General features: G+C 32.8%; 1 protein-coding gene across 8 annotated transcripts in view; it reads left to right on the top strand.

Moving 5' to 3' along the window:
- Lama2 (laminin subunit alpha 2) overlaps positions 1–18194 on the top strand; it is a 559330-nt gene that overhangs the window by 298208 nt on the left and 242928 nt on the right. For 5 of the 8 annotated variants that reach the window (XM_048798128.1, XM_048798119.1, XM_048798133.1 and 2 more), the window contains exons 15-18: positions 5800–5911; positions 11871–11924; positions 12100–12213; positions 16443–16570. In XM_048798128.1, coding sequence (XP_048654085.1) covers positions 5800–5911; positions 11871–11924; positions 12100–12213; positions 16443–16570 — 408 coding nt within the window. The remainder of the gene's footprint in view (positions 1–5799; positions 5912–11870; positions 11925–12099; positions 12214–16442; positions 16571–18194) is intronic. The other 3 variants (XM_048798152.1, XM_048798156.1, XM_048798135.1) reach the window with 1 other exon arrangement.

The raw sequence follows: 18194 nt of genomic DNA on the forward strand, positions 1-18194 counted from the left end.
CTAAAGAGTAAAAAAAAAAAAAAAAAAAAAATCGTAAGACCAAAGGTCTTTCTGTTATTTCAAAATGTGATGTTTTCTGGTGGTGCTGGTTGTTTTAGTGTAGTATAACTATACTACGTCTAATTCTGGTGGGGAGTGTAGTAAATCAAAAATATAGTAAGGTAGTACAAGGACAATGTTTCTGATATGATTTCAGTATTTTTCATAATAGCTTACATAATCATGTCTTTTCTCTTCATCTGTTGTCTTATCTGCACTTTCAAGTCATAAAAATAAAAATAAGAAAAGATGACTAAAGCATTTGACTTAGTTGACAAATCTTTGACAGCTCATGCATCTCCAAAATTTAGTACTTTATTACTGCCAACATTTCGTATTTAAATGAATGCAGGCTGGTAACAAGAAAATAAAATGACCATATTGAAGGGGGAAAAAATAAACTGCAGCCTTCTTCATGAGTAACACTTAAAACTGTTAAACGCATTAAAATCCCATTTAACAAATAGCAGAACCTAATGAACGCTGGGACTACTCAGTGAATACTAATGTGGAATATTATTGGGAAAGATGTTTGAGTGTTGAAATTTCTCATAGCTCAAAATGGCTATACAAATTAAGGAGAGGAACATCTGTTGTTCAAAAGACAAATGAAATTTGGCAGTTCGCAGAAAATATTTTTGTTTTTGTATCTTTATATTTTAAATTGTTTCTTAAAGTGGTCAATTGCTCATTCTTCTACCTGGAAACTTCCAATGCTCTTCCTTTAAGCTTTTTATATCAATTTTATATGGGAAATCCTAAGATTTTATCTATGTGCAATCGATCAACCTGCTAATTAGTGCACTGTGACAATCTATTGCTTGATAAACAATTAATATATTAATCTGTTCGTGAATACTTATAGCAGCCAAAAGGTGGAAACAACACAAAAATCCATCAACAGAAAAATGGGTAAACAAAATATAGTATATACATGCAACAGTATATGACTCAAGCATGTGAGTCATATATTGTTGCATGTATATACCATTCTAGAATGGACCTCAATACAGGCTAAGTGAAAATAATCAGACACCAGGGTCACGTATTGCTTGATACTGTTAATATGAAATATCCAGAATTAGTAAATTCACAGTGATAGAAGCAAATTGATAGCTGACAGAGGTTGGAGGAAGAGGGGAAGAGACAGTGGCTACTTAATTTGCATGAGGTTTTCTTTGAGGCTGATGAAAATGTTTCCGATCTAGACAGAGGTAATAGTTGCATAGCATTGTGAATGTACTAAGTGATGCAGAATTGCACACTTTAAGAGTTCATTTTGTTGTGTGAATTCCACCTCAGATAATAAAAAGAGGAAGAAATGCCTAAGACACTGCATGCCATTGTGCACAAGGCTGCTTGGTGAGGGGAAGATCATTTAGTGATTTTCAAATGACCCATGTAACATGAACACTGTATGATGGCGATTTTTAATGCCTACGTGTCGAGGACCTTCTATCAGGATGTCTAAGCTGTGCCCCTAGAAAAGACAACATCCAAGAAATAATGCCGGATGAGTTCATCTGCCGTTAAAGATAATGCCCTGGTCTTTACAAGGCACCAGCTGTCACTCAACACAGAAGATTTCATCCAGCTGCCTATTTATTTATTTTTTTTAAGATTTCAGTTCCCTTTCCATTTCTGCTTCTTGATCATAATGAACTCATACAAATTCCAAAGTAATATCAGTGTCTAGGATTAGTAAAGTGGAAGTAAAGCCAATAAAGATTTTAGGAACTTGTTGAAAAGTTTACAATGTTGTTGAAGGTTGTCACTTTTGAAAATAACGTTTAAACCTTGTCATGAGCCCTTTAGCTTTGCTCTCTGGATTGGCTACAGAATACATTCCTACATCCAGCAAGCTCTTGGTTTACATGTAAATCCCTGATTAATAAAAATCTCTTGAGTAAGAAATTTAGAATGCCCTAGCAAGAGCAGCTGAAATTTTATGGCTAAAGGGTGCCATATTATGTCTTACAAAGATCCATCAATCATTTTAAAAAACAAAGTTTATTATTGTGAATCAACACAGGTCGTTTAGGGTTTTTTTTGTTGTTGTTGTTCATTTGGTTGATTTTTTGCTTGTAAACATAGAAGTTTATTTGTCAACGTTCTGGAAGTCTGAGATCAGGGTGACAGCACAGTCAGGCTCTGCTGAGAGTCCTCTTCCAGGTAGCAGGCTGCACTCTTTTTATTGTATCCTTACATGCTGGAAATAGGGCAAAAAATGCTATTGGGGTCTCTTAAAAAGCCGTTAATGCCATGAGGGCTCTGACCTCAGGACTGAATTTCCTCCCAAAGGCCCCATGTGTTAATATTGTCATTTTGGGGGTTAGGATTCACTTTTATATTATTAATTTTTAAATTTTTTTGTCTAACATGTACTATTTACATTAATGAGGTTCAGTGTAATATTTCTTTTTTAAAAAATATATTTATTTATTTTTATGTGGTGCTGATGATCTAACCCAGTGACTCAGATGTGCAAGGCAGGTGCTCTGCCACTGAGCTACAGCCCCAGCCCTCAGTGTAATATATCAAAACATACAGCATATCATGATGAGATACAGCCTCCTCTTATACATCCCCTTCCCTTACCACTAATAATCACTATTCTACATTCAGGTCAATTTTTATATATTTTTTAAATTCCACATATGAGAGAGAATATATGGGACCTAACTTTCTGTATTCAGCTTATATCACTTAATATAGTGTCCTTCCAATCTATCCGTTTTACTAAAGGTGAAAGCTTTCATTCTTTTTTTTTTTTTTTTTTGACTAAATGATCTGCCATTGTGTACATATACCACACATTTTAAATCCATTGACCCATAGATGGGCACCTAAATTGATTTCATATTTTAACCATGTGAATAATGCCACAGTAAATGTGGGGGTGCAGTATCTCTTTGGTATGTTGATTTCATTTCCTTTGTATATACCCAGAAATGGAATAGCTGGATCAAATGGTAGATCTATTTTTAGTCTTTTGAGGAACTTCCTAACTGTTCCCCACAATGTCTCTACTCATTTACATTCCTATGAATGATATATAAGGGCTTCGTTTTTTCTCTACATTCTTGCCTGCATTTTTTGTTTTTTTATTTTTTTATAATAGCCATTCTGACTAGGGTGATATGATAGCTAGTGTAGTATTAATTTGCATTTCTCTGATGAGTAATGATATTGAGCATTTTTTTTTCCATATACTTTTTGGACATTTGTGTTAATTATTTTGAGAAATATCTGCTTAGATAACTTCCCCATTTAAATTGGATTATTTGTTTATTCATCATTACGTTTTTGGGGATAAGATCCTTATTATTTTAGATATTAACCTGATGAGTAGGTAGCATATATTTTTGCTAGGCTGTCATTTCCCTAGGTTGTTTCTTCACTCAGTTGTTTCCTTTGCTGAGCACGATTTTAGTTTGATGTGATCCCATTTATCTACTTTTGCTTTTGTTTCCTGTGCATTTGTGATGATATCCAAAAAAGCCATTGTATATACCACTGTCTGTAACTGTTTCCCTTGTTTTTTTCTAATATTTTAATAGTTTCAGGACTTTTTCTTAGGTCTTTGATCTACTCTAGTTAATTTTTGTAAATGATAGAAATAGTGTTCAAGTTTCAGTCCTTTTCTGCATAAGGATATCGGGTTTTCTGAGCACCACTTCTTGCAGAGGCTCTCCTTCCTCTGGTGTCCATTTTTAGCACCTTTGTCTGTCTGTTGACTCTAATGCATGGATTTACTTCTGGAATCTCTCTGTTGTTTTATTGGTCTGTGTCTATTCTTATGCTAATGACTTGGTTACTGTGACTCTGTAGTATGTCTTGTGATGCCTCCAGCTTTCTTTTTTGTTTAAAATTGCTTTTACTATGCAGAGTATTTTCTGTTTTCATATGAATTTTGGTATTATTTTTTTCTAGTTCCATGAAAAATGTTATTGGTGTTTTGATGGAAATTGCATTGAATCTGTAAATTGCTTGGGATAGTGAGGACATTTTAACAATATTAATTCTTGTAGTCAATGAACATCAAAGGTACATTTTTTGTGTGTGCCTTCTTCAACATTTTTTTCATCAATGTCTTATATTCATTGGAGAGGTCTTTAACTTCCTTAGTTATATTTATTCTTAGGGAATTTTTCAAGCTATTATGAATGGGATTTCTTTCTCAATGATCTCATTATGATATACAAAAATGATACTCATTTTTATGTTGGTTTTCTATATATACTGAATTTATCATTTCTAATAAGCTTTTGATGGAATCTTGAGGTTTTTATGCATAATATCATATCACCTGCAAACAGGGATAATTAGACATCCACTCTTCCTATTTATGCACTTTGTTTCTTTCTCTTGCCTAATTGCTCTAAGTAATCATTAGTTTTGCCCTATTAGAGTTTATTTAAAATTTGTTAAATGATTTGAGTTTACAAATAGTTCAGGTAGTATTTTCATTATTACTGAAACCGTGTTTCAACAATCAGTGAAAATATGTTAATAGCATGTCTAGTATTTCATAATTACTATAATAACAAGAACTTGGTATTTATTTTTTATTTAATCATTTAACCAGATTTTCTTACAAAAAATAAGTGATGCCAAGTCACTTGGCTAACATCACCAAATGGTATAGAAGTATCAGTAAAATAAAATTCATACATACAGAGAACAGTGATTTAATTTACGCCAAAAATAGTTTAAGAATAGTGCTAACTAGCTCTACTGAGCATTTGAGAAAGTTTCACTTATACCTACTACAACATGGGTTTATCTCTGAAGAAAAGAAACCAAAATTCATTCCACTTTTTGTTTCAATTTAAAAACTAAAATTTAAGATTAATATTGTCTCTTGTTTTTCTACTTCAAACAGTCATGGGAATGAATGTATTCTATTTTAAAAATCACTTAAATTATATGATTTTAAACTGGTTTTTTTAGTCTTCATAGAAAGAAAATGAAAATATATAGCAGCCAGGCACAGTGGCTATGCAATAATCCCAGCCTCTCAGGAGGCTGAGGGAGGAAGACTGCAAGTTCAAAGCCAGCCTTGATAATTTAACAAGGCCCTAAGTAACTTAGCAAAAACTTATCTCTAAATAAAATATTTTTTAAAAAGGAGCTGAGTTAAGCACCACTGGGTCTAATCCCTGGGGCCCCTCCCCTTCCCCTACCCTAAAACACACAAAGCTAAGAACCAATAAATAAGGAAGAACATTCTCATATCTTTTAAGTGTTTGATGGTTGTGATGATTGTCAGCATTTGTAGCTGAGCAGGCCTTACCTAACAGAGCTGTTCCTCAGTATCCTCAGGTGATGGATTCTACCCAAATCCCTATATGCTTAGTCCCTATATCAAATGATGCAGTGTCTACATATGACCCATGCAATTTTGCTATACAGTTTAAATTAACACTTGATTACATGAAGTTGCTATATGAGCAGTTTTTCTAGTATATTGTTTAGGGATGACAGTGACAAAAGTCTGTACATTTTCAGTACAGGTTCAGTTTTCCCAAATATTTTCAATCCACAGCTAGTTGAATACACAGATGTGGAGCCATGGATAGTGAAGACTAACTATATAATGAATGACAGCTTCAAGTTATGGATATTCATTTGCTTTCTTCTAATGGATGATTTTCTCATATTTGTATTATAGTTGCTGTACATATTCTTTAGCCAATATAATGCCATAATGCCGAAGAGATTGTGTATTTACTTAGTATCCGTTTCCCCACTTCTCAGGTTGAGCTCTGTGAAGCTTGAATCTGCTGTCCCATATCCTACTGATGGAAGTGTTGCAGCTGCTGTGGAAATCTGTCAGTGTCCATCAGGGTATAGTGGCTCCTCTTGTGAAGTAAGTTTGCAAAAATATATTCTCCATGCAATATAAGCTCCTTCAGATACTATTCTGAATACAGGCGTTCTTTGCTAATAATTGCACAAATAATCATGTATTACTTAAAGAAGGAAGAAAATTCTACTAAAAAGTCAAGACTTGTCCAAATGCCATCATGAAATTGTTTCCTTTTGAGACATTTTTCCTTACTATAACTGAAAAATATGATGTTTCCATAAATATTTATTTCCTGTTCAATCAGTTGCATGCTGGATGGCAGCAGAATAATATTTCAAAGTGGTTTTTTTTTCCATTTTCATTTCAGTAGTTATCCAGAATTTAGTACTTGTTTCTTTTTATTTTCCCATTTTTAAATCCTATATATACCTCTTTTACTCTACTTCCTGAGAATACAACCAAGTCACAACCATCTGAAGCGTGCAATCTTCAGAATGTCAAGAACATAATTCATGGAACAAATACCTTGCTCTAGGAAATTCTTTACCATTTTTTTATTTGTTTAATATCTAAGTTTCAGATATTAGTTGTTGTCTCAAAATTCCAGATTTAAAATAAAATTAATGTTTCTTACTTAATACCACAGTATATCTTTTTAAGAGAGCAATTTTATTTACTTCTATGTATTTTCTCTGAGGTAGTTTGAAAATTGATTTTACTTGAAACCTGGTCAAAAAATGTAAACATGAATTCCCTGCCAAAGGGAATGCTTTCAAGATAAATGAGAGCTTAAATTCTTTAAAATGATACCTTTAAGGAATCATTTGAGTGCATCAGGATGTTCCAGTTCAGAACACTAACCTATTACACCATTTATAGAAATACTATAGGCACTGCTTTGTGAGTTCCCTCTTACTTTAAAATAATATGTGCTTCCAGAGAGTGCTCAGACCTTACAGTCATATTCATGACAAATGTGTTTTCTTTAACTGGGCAGATTTACCTATCTAGAAATAAAACTAAAGGTAATTCATTAAAGTACTTGTTTTTCCAAAATTTTTGAAGAAAGGAAAAAAAAATCATGGATTTAAACTATCTATGTCCAGCCCTATTTGATTGCAGATGTAAAATCTATGTTGTATTTGAAGAAACTTTTTTTTATAACAAGTCTTTCAACTTTTATTTTCAACTCCTTTTGGAAATTTAAATTCCTATTTCAATTATAATAATAAATACCTTACTTCTCTTCTTGCTTTAATACATACCTACATCATTCTCATTTTAATTCATCATCTTTTATTATATTGTTATAAATATTATAAATATTATAATGGTTTAATCAGCTATGTTTTATGTTACTTTTGTCCCTTTGAAAATATTCTGACAAATTCTGCACACATTTGATAAGTTATGTAAATTTCTCTGTATAAATTGTCAATGAGTATACAACACAATCTCTGTTCTTAAAGAACTAACAATCTGGGGAGACAGAACAAATACCTATGAAAAATTGGATCATAGCACTGTATCATTAAGGGACCAGTTAACAGGGGATCCTTCAAAGGGTGAGCTACTCTAGTGAAAAGAAATGTCTTGGAAAGTATCTGAGAGATGCTAAATATTAGTAACACATGGATTGGAAGAGAGAAGCATGCAAGTATGGAAAAGAGAACAAAGGAGCAGAAGAAGAAAAATAAAGCTTCCTTGAACTTGTCACACAATAATTGATAAATAAAGTTTCTTTGAGACACATAAATGAACTTAGTTTAATCAAGGGACAATAAGTTTTGGAACTCTGGAGTTCCTCTCTGATTTTGTTTCTTTTACCCTATAATGATCTTTTCTGTTCTTTATCAAAACTTCCTGTCCCTAGACTTGATATCACCCAATGCTGTCCTTCCTTGAGGTTGTTTTCTTTTTTCACTGAGCTTAGTTGAGAAGGCCAGTCACTAGGTTTGTTATCATTAATATCCTACGATCCCTTAAAAGCAGAGTAAACTACAAAGACCATCCCATAACTTAATTATAGATTACTAAGAACCTCTGGCAAAAAATTTATTTGAGACTTTATTTGGGACTACAATGTTGATTTAGAAGCTATTTTTTAAAAAAAATTCTTCTTTTCATTTCTACTTGTCATCTTATAAATCGCTCTACATTTAAACTTTCAAATATTTTCTTGTTTTCCTAGTACCATCATAATCCATTTTACTTGATAGGTGAGGAAATGAAAGCACAATAGGATACTAAAAAAACAAAGTTTTAAGGCCAAATCTGTTTCCTCTTAATATGAATCTCTATATACAAGTGTTTGTACTCTCACTTTACTGCAGTATTTTCTAAAGCATATATTTCAGGCAGTAAAGACCCAGTACATGGAGGATAATGTGATAAAGAGTACAGATACGGTCTTTGAAAAGCTAGGTAAATTAACAGGATGTCATCAAATCACAAAGGTCCGGAGGAGACTGATTTCATATGAAATCAGACAGGAAGAGAGAGGGTATTCAAAGATGGAGAGACTATTTTATAAAGTTTGCCATGAAAGGCTTTCTGAGGTGGTGACATCAAACCACGTTAAAGAATGAGAAGTAAAAAGAGCTTATGAGGAAGTGGCCTAGAGTTTGGAGTCTTCAGGAACCTGAAAGAAGGCAAGTTTGGCTGCAGTTTAGTAAGCAAGGGGGTGAGTGGCCCAAAATGTGAATGGGGAAGCCAGGCCATTCAGAGGTGTTCATGCATGGTAAGAATCAAGATTTTATTCTGAGTGTCATGCAAAATCAATAGAGGTCTTTAAGCAGGATGTTGCCATGACTTGAATTATGTTTTTTTGACTGTATTTTTTGACTTTATACTATAGTCACATCATTATTACTATAACATAAGGAACACACTGTAGAATGGCGTGACTGGTAGGAAAAAGAATAGTTAATACACTAGTACAGATAGAACACAGAAATTACAATAGTTTGTGTTCATTTATTGGCAGGGCATGTACAAATACAGAACATATTATATATGTGTTTTGAGAACCAATAGGACTTACTGGTATTCCACATGCCACGGGAAGAAGAAGAAATAGTTTACGAACGAGTCATAGGTTACCAGCTAAAAACTGTACAACTGGATGTGATGACATTGATTGAGCTGGGAATGGCTACTCTGGAGGAATAATTGGGTTGGAGTGAGGAGGGAATCAATAGTCCATTTTAGAAATATTTGGTTTGGAAACACTGTGAAGTGTAGATGTCAATGTGTCCTTAGAATATGCATGTCTGGGACTAAGCATATCTATCTGCCTGGTTGGAAGGCATTAAACTATGGGACTAAATAAATTAACCAGGAGAGAATGTGATTAAAAAGAAAAAAAAATAACCTCACCTAGACCCTGAGGGGCTCCTGACAATGAGAAGTAGGGAGAGCAGAGAAGAATGTAAAGAGAAAGGAGATAAATTCAGGGAGCATGATGTTGCAGAGGTTGGGAGAAGACTTTCAAGGTAGAATGGAGTCAGCCAGGCAGAACGATAAGAAGATCCCAGATCAAATACAGTTACAGAGTTGTGCACTGTGTTTGGTCAAATGGAACATGGTGGCAGGGACAAGAGAAGTTTTAATCGGGTGAGCACAAAACAGATGAGTATGGGATGAAGCGAACAAGGCAATTGAGGAAGAAAAGGTTGTGTAGAATAGTTTTACTGAAAAGAAAAAAAGGTGACAGGAAGTGTTGTGTAAGGTTAAAAGAGTGATTTTGCCATTTTTTTTTCTGTTAGTTACTTTTTGATGGAGGCAGTGGGTCATATTTCTGAGATGATGGTAGTGGTCCAGTAACAAAGATTTTACTGATGGAGCAGTGAGAGGGAATATTGAAAAGACAAAAAGATCCTGGAATCAAGAACACAATAGCAAGACTGTGGAACCAACCTAGATGCCCTTCAATAGATGAATGGATAAAAAAAATGTGGCATTTATACACAATGGAGTATTACTCTGCATTAAAAAATGACAAAATCATAGAATTTACAGGGAAATGGATGGCATTAGAGCAGATTATGCTAAGTGAAGCTAGCCAATCCCTAAAAAACAAATGCCAAATGTCTTCTTTGATATAAGGAGAGTAACTAAGAACAGAGTAGGGTCGAAGAGTATGAGAAGAAGATTAACATTAAACAGGGATGAGAGGTGGGAGGGAAAGGGAGAGAGAAGGGAAATTGCATGGAAATGGAAGGAGACCCTCAGAGTTATACAAAAGTACATACAAGAGGAAGTGAGGGGAAAGGGAAAAATAATACAAGGGGGACAAATGAATGTCAGTAGAGGGGGCAGAGAGAGAAGAGGGGAGGGGAGGGGAGGGGAGGGGGGATAGCAGAGGATAGGAAAGGCAGCAGAACACAACAGACACTAGTATGGCAATATGTAAATCAATGGATGTGTAACTGATGTAATTCTGCAATCTGTATATGGGGTAAAAATGGGAGCTCATAACCCACTTGAATCAAAGTGTGAAATATGATATATCAAGAATTATGTAATGTTTTGAACAGCCAACAATAAAAAATTAAAAAAAAAAAAAAAGAACACAAGTGGAGTAAGATTTCCTTCAGAGGAAGAAGGATCCTGCATTACCCCCTCTATTGTTGCAGAGGGAAATTGGCAAGAATGTCTGAAGACAAAGGTGCATTCTTGTTGGCTTAGGAGAGGAAAGATAGATTCTGATGGCTTTCATTTTTTTCTGTGACTAATGGGGTAAATTCACTGATTAAGAAAAAGGTCTAGGGAGTTGGGGCATCTGAAAAATGAAGGTGTTATACAAGTGCTACATTTTAAAATGTTAAAAATATATGTTAAGGAAATCTCTATAAACATCTGCCCTAAAAACATCCTATCAGTTCTCTCGCTCTTCTTTTGATATAAGCTTTACCTCCTTCTGGATGGGTAGCTTCACCAGTTTATAAACATTTATATTATAGAAGAACATCACTTCCATAATAAATCTATGGAGACCAAAATTTTAACAGGAGGAAATTATTGGAAAGGAACAGAAAGTCGACACTTTCTCTTTCATACTGCTCAAAATAAGAGGAAAGTTGATTTTATTTTATTTTCAGATATGAAATATCTGCAGATCCTTTTTTCACATGTCTGTTATTGATGTTCAAATTGAAGAGTCCTCATATCCTAAGGCAGAAGAACATTTCCAACAATACACAACACAATTCTATATACTTTATTACTTCAGTGGTTTCTTTCATTTCTATTTTCAACTGGAAAAAAAAGACCTTTTGTGATATATGGTGTTGTATTTAACCATCCAGAAATACAGTTTATAACCCACAAAAGGTGATTACTACATGGACTTATAAGCTTCTAGAAGACATCAATACTTACCTTACAGTGAATTTAGAGACCTTTCAGTTTGTAGAAATCCCCAGAGAATAAAAATTTAATTAAGAGTGAGTGGATTTAGAGCAGGTACTGACAAATAGGAAATATAAACCCCAAGTATCCTGTTATAATTGGAATTCTGGTTTTATATCATAAACTGTTTCATATATAAGAAATCTACAATGAATATAAGCCAGATTATAGGAGAATAATACCATAAAATAAACTATCAGGGGAATATATGGTAAATAAACCACAAGGTACTTTGGGTAAATTTGAAAAACCATTATAGGATGGAGGAAATTTGGAATGAAATATATAAATTACGTATGTATTAAAGTCAGATGTGTATGTTGTCAAATGTAGGAGGCGACTGCTATCTGTTTTGCAGATGATTTCAAAGATTTTTATGAACGTGAAGGGGTTGAGGGTGGCGACTGTGTGGAAAAGAGAGCTATTCCCAAGTCAAATTACTTGGGGTGATGTTGAGTGCCCTCTTAGGCTAAGATTCTCTGAGCCCTTTTATGTTGGCTGCTTTTTTTTTTCCAGTACTTTTCCTTCTATTTTCCTGTCTGTGCTTTTTACTTTGAGACTGTCACATTTCAATTCTTTATATCTGTGCTTTATTTTACTATTTCAGAAGAGACACCATGCTAACGCTTCCTCTAATCTCATACCTGCCAATAACAGTAAGGTCAGTACGAAGTCCCAATGTCAGGAATAATAGTGCTGCAGCAATGTTTCAGTAGTGGCTACCTTTGACAGCATATTTGCTGAGTTTGCTACCTAAGTTATTTTCTATTATCAGAAAAAAAATATTCTTTTTTTTTTAAATACCAAGACTGATGAAAAATTTATCTTTCTTTCAGTCTTGTTGGCCTAGGCACAGAAGAGTTAACGGCACCATATTTGGTGGCATCTGTGAACCATGTCGGTGCTTTGGTCATGCAGAATCCTGTGATGACATTACAGGAGAATGCCTGGTAAGTGCTGTCTTTCCACTGGGGATGCTGATTGACACAGCTAAAATTGACTCAACAAATGCTGCAGTTTGGTTGCTGCCTTTGGAACCTTGAACACTTGAGTAAAGAAGTGGTTTGACAATGATATTTATATTGAACTAAGTTAGAAGCTGAAAATACTCTTTCATATGTAATCTCCCTAGCAAGTATTAGGAAGTATTTATTCATATTAGTCTAAGAATCGAGTTAGAGCTACATCATTATAGAGCATAACTAATGACTAGGATATATATTCTAACATGAATATATGTGATTTCACTCCCTTCCATAAATCTACCAAAAATAGACTGTTCTAAAACAAGAAATTATGTATGTCCCCATAATAGGAGAAATGTAAAATATAACCTTTATAATACACATAATTCATGGTTTTTTATAATTTATTATTTTCACATTGAAAATGAGGACATTTGCATATTTATCTGAAACTTTAGGCATTTAACTATATGCAAAGTGTCATGCATAGATAAAAAATAATAAATATATGGAATACATATTCACTAGAGTCGTTTCCCCTTCTACGATTAAGGCTATACTTTTAACAAGAAAATAAGCTCTGCAAAGTGCAGAGCACTTTCTATCCTTCTAAGAAGCCTTAGGACTGGAGAATTACTCTGAATAGGCCGTTCTGATTAACTCAAGGGCATGTTAGTTTTATATTGTCTAACATGGCATGAAGCTTGAAACAACACTTCTCATTTCATTAGTCTTGCAGAAACACAATTTGAAACAGTGCCAATTTAGGAGGATATCATACTCTCATTTCCCTGCAGAATGTAAGACAGACTCTGTTATCAGTAATTCTTAATGTTTTCTTTCTCTTGCTCATTTTCCCCCCTTTCTCTTCTACTTAAAAGCTTCTGGGAAAAATCCAAAATGAAAACTCAGGGCTTTTGTTTCAATGTAATTTGGCATTTAGGTTTATTGATGTACTTTCTGTTTTCTCTATATAAGATTTTGTTTAATTGCATTGCAGTATAAAGCATGATAGACTTAATTTGTGGATCAGTAGATTTTTCAAATGGCATTTTTACGAATAGAAAGACTAAGTGATTTTCATTTTAATTATACCACAGTCTTTTAAAACGCACCTTGGGAAAAATATTGAGTTACCTTTAAACACTTTATTAACATGCAGTAGGAAATATACAGCTCGAAACTAATGTGGATTTGCTTTACTTACCAGAAAAAAGCAAAAATAAATATGTCACAATACCAAACTCATAATGTTCCCTAAGGTAATATCCCAAGTTGAATTCATCACAATAAAATCAAATCATGCTTTTGGTCAATTTGGTGATATGATATTTTGAAGAATGAAACATTTGTTTTAGAATTAAATAGCTTCTTTCAGCATAATTTTGAGAGAAATCAGGGAGGAAGCAGTGATAGCTGAGATCTTATAAAAAAACCTATTTTATTGGCTGTTTAATGGACAAGGAGATAGAAATCTACCTTCAAATAATAGAGGAATCTTGGAGACAGAATCTCCTGTTCCTTGGATTTTCCCAGGTAGCTGGCAAGTAAATGATCAGGTTGGATATATTCTGGAGACATTCAAGTGTTCTTTCTCTGAAATGGTATTGAAATCTAAGTGCCAATATCTTAATTTTAGCTTATATGATCCAGAAGGAGAAAAATATTGGAATAATTGCATTACTAAGGCATTCTTACATTTTATTGTTCAATTGATCTTATATTTCAGCTTCTTTTTATTATTTATGGGGAATTGTTTCTTTCATTAAAAGATAATTTATGAAACTTATAGACTTATTTTAGTTTAGCTTGTCTGATAATAAATTAACTGAAATACATTTTTGACATCAGAATAAAAATTCAGACAACTGCTATAATGTGAACCTATATGGAAAAAGTCATTTTAACTCAGAGTATGATGTGATCCAGGAAACATTTAAAGCCACATGGGAAGATGGTATGTTTCTCATTGTTCTCATGATATGTGATGGGAACAAACATTTGAAAGGCACTTTTATAGCAAATCACCCATGTAAACAACCGGCTTATCATAGTGAAACTTTCATGTTTTTCAGTGTTGATTATATTGGTTGTATGATGCTATTTTATAGTTTTAATTACAAATATACTTGTTTGAAGATTATTTTATTTTTATTTACTGAAACCTGAAAATACAAAGTGTAAGAAACTTTATTTTTCCATTAAATCAGTTGTTAAAGAAAAGCAGGGTCTCTGAGTTATGCAAGATTTTCTGTGGAGTTTTACAATTACATTTTCAATCTAGTTAAATTGTAATTAATTTTATGATTGAATTTTTTAAACTCTTAAGTTGTTGTCAGAATTTTAATTTTGTTAACATGACAACATGCAAAGAATTTTTCAAAAAGCAAACAATTATTTGGTAAGACCTAAGTTAAGATAAACTTAAAAAGTGAAGGAGGTGATAGGAAGGCCCAATCAAAAGAAAGTTTTCTTTCAATTGTTCTAGGTTTTGTTCTTAACATCCTAATATACTGTGTTAGGCAACTGTTAATAGCAAAGTTAGTTAATTGTTACACTGTCTTTTAAAAAGTCAAATATATTTGAGAAATAATTTAAAATAGCTCAAAGGAAAACCTGTCTTCGCGTATCACCAGTTACTATAGAAATACCTTTCACTTGTAGTTGATAGCAATGATATGGAGTATTCAGAGCTTGAAAACTTTAAGTAATGAACTTTAGCTTCCGTTTTCTTTTAATTTTTATTTATTTATATGCAGTGCTGAGAATTGAACCCAGTGCCTCACACATGCTATGCGAGCGTTCTACCACTGAGCCACAACCCCAGTCCAACTTTACTTCTTTATTTCAGAGAATGTAAATAGGAGGTTCAGAGTTAAATGAATGGATTATGATTTAGATTTTTTTCATTCAATAAACAAATCTGGTATCCCCCAAGAAACTATAATAAGCAATGTTCAAAATATATCTTCATTTATTGGGTTGTTTTTGTTAAATCTATATACTAAACAAAACTGACACTCATCTTATTTCTAAACATATGGAAATGAATAAAATGTGGAATTTTCATTAACCTGATCTGACTGTTCCAACAGTCATAAAAACATATAAATTTTTACTGTGCTCAAGATTAATTTATATTCTTCCCATTTCCTTCATAAATTTGGGTGTTGGTGATAAAAATAAAGGCTGCACATCCTTGAGTTCTTATGAACCCTTGTAAACATGTAGAAAAATTATAATTATATGTGCTTATTAGACTTAAAATAAACTTCAGTACTAATGAATCCATGCTATATGATTTTAGAAGGAATTATATAACATCATTGTATCATTGGAAATAAGACCTATATCTACATGATACAATAAATATTTATCAAATTGTGCTATTGGAGACAGTTCTACTGCTTGATCAGCTGGATCTTTACACCAGTCTTGATGAGTTTTATGAACACAGCCTGAGATTAGGAATATATTTTAATTAATATGATAAAATCAAGAAATAAATTATTTATTTTTATTTTGATTTTTGAAAAAGAGATTGCTCTAAAAATAATAATTGGTAGAAAGATATAGTTTCTACTTGGTTTTGAAAGTATCTGAGGAAAATTTTTATGTGCTCTGTGATTTCATCATATATTTAAGATTTTTTCCCCATTTTCTCAATGTTCAATTATGAATCAAACAAGCTCCTCACAGATATAATATAAGAAAGCATTGTGCAAACATCAGACTCTGCTAAGTTTAAAATTAATGCCTGAGCTAAGAGGGCACAGTCTTGGGGGATTTGTATGATTAGCCACAGTTCTCATTAAATCAGCAGTTTTAAGCTACAATTGATTTTTACTTAGAATCAGCTACAATTTCCATTAAACTTATGTCATTAGGGCTGTCTGACTACATACACATACACACACTATCAAATACATTTTCTTAAGAAAAAAAAATAAAGATGAAATAAAATTTGCATAATGAAAATAATTTATAAAGGATTTCAGTTATCTTTTAAATTATGCATGTGTTGAGCCTAGTATGTAGTTGATGAACTAGATATTAACTTCCAATGTTATTTCCCTGCTAAAAAATTGACTGTTTAATGTGGAAAAATTTATCTTCCTGGTGGGGAACAGACTAATGATTTTATAGACCTATTTTCAGCAACATGGTGCTGTTTGAGACCAAAATATAAACTCTGATATGCTCTTCTTCCTCAGAACTGTATGGATCATACAGGTGGCCCCTACTGCAATATATGTCTTCCTGGTTTCTATGGTGATCCTACTCAAGGAACTTCTGAAGATTGCAAGCCCTGTGCTTGTCCGCTCAATATTCCATCCAATAAGTGAGTAACAAACTTTCCTTACCAAGGAGTTTGGTTTCCAGTTCTATAAGTGTATCTTTGATATCAAATGTAAACTTTCTCTTGTTGCATGCACATAAATAATAAATACATGCATGAATTTTTCAGGAAGGCGATATGAGTTTTTAATGTAAAATATTTAAAATTATGACCGTTTATTTCTAAAGGTTTTTAGTATTTTGCCCTAGATTTGATGATTTAGTAATTAAGAGATAGAACTCAAATAGCACTTCTATCCTAGTTCCAAAGAACATAATTTAAATAAACACATACATGTGTATGTGTAGACATATATGCCTACACACCAAAAGATCAGTGACTTTAAATGCTGCTCATTTAAATCCTAGTCTAGATTTTGTGTGTGTATGTGAAAGTATGCTTGGGCAAGTCACAAACTTCTCAAAAGCTAAAATGAAGGGATTTGATTAGTTGAAACTTTAAGCTAGTCTTGATGAGTTTTATGAACACAGCCTGAGATTAGGAATATATTTTAATAAGATAAAATAAGAAATAAGTTATTATTTTTATTCTTATTTTTGAAAAAATATGGCTCTAAAAATAACAATTGGTAGAAAGTTGTTGAAGCACTGCGTTCAATTCTCAGCACTGCATATAAATAAAAATTTAAAGACAAACGGAAGCTGAAGTTGATTACTTAAAGTTTTCAAGCTCTGAAACTCCATGCCATTGCTATCAAACCAGCTGATCTTCAAGTACCCATACTATCCCTGAATTATCCCATAGTTTATCTCATACACAATATTTACAGATAAATATGTTTATTTATACATATATGTCCATCTTATTAAAATTGGTTTAACAGTACACATTTTATCATAAATTTATGACTAATAAACTATGGGTATTAATTGCTACATTATCTATCATAAACAATGTAGATCTTAAAAGTTTTAATACAAACTTCATATAATTTATATCCATTTTTCCAGTTATTCACCTAGAACAATAATATATTAGAAAATATTTTAGAAAAGGAAGGAAAGAAATAAGAAAAGATTAAATAAATTAATAAAATTTTCTTTGCTCCTTCCCTTACTTTTCATGAGAATGCTCTATACCAGGTTCAAAAATTGATATTACTACAAAATGTGGCTGTGTTAGTCAAATTTTCATCACTGTGACAAAATATCTGAGATAAATAAAGAAGAAAAAATTTATTTTTGCTCACAGTGTCAGAGTTTTTAGTGCATGATCAGATGGTTGAATTGTTTTTAGACCTAGGTGAGAAAGAAATATGGTGTAAGGGCGTGGCTCAGGAAAGCTTCTCATTGGGAGGCAGACAGAAAGGAAAAGAGAAGGAGAGAGAGGAAGGGGCCAGTGACAAGATATAATTTCCAAAAGCATTCTCCCAAGAACAGACTTCCTTCAACGAGGTCCTACTTCCTATAGTTTCCATCATTTCCCAATAGTTCATTCAAATTATGAATCCTTCAATGGCTTAACCCATTGATGAGGGTAGAGCCCTCGTGGTCTAACCATTTCCTAAAAACCTCACCTCTGAACATTCCTATATTAGGAATCAAGAAGGCAAATGGTTCTTACAGGTAAATAATTGCAAATAACTATAATTTTACTTATTTTATTA

The sequence above is a fragment of the Marmota marmota genome, unplaced genomic scaffold (assembly GCF_001458135.2).
Source record: "Marmota marmota marmota unplaced genomic scaffold, marMar, whole genome shotgun sequence".
NCBI classification, from domain to species: domain Eukaryota; kingdom Metazoa; phylum Chordata; class Mammalia; order Rodentia; family Sciuridae; genus Marmota; species Marmota marmota.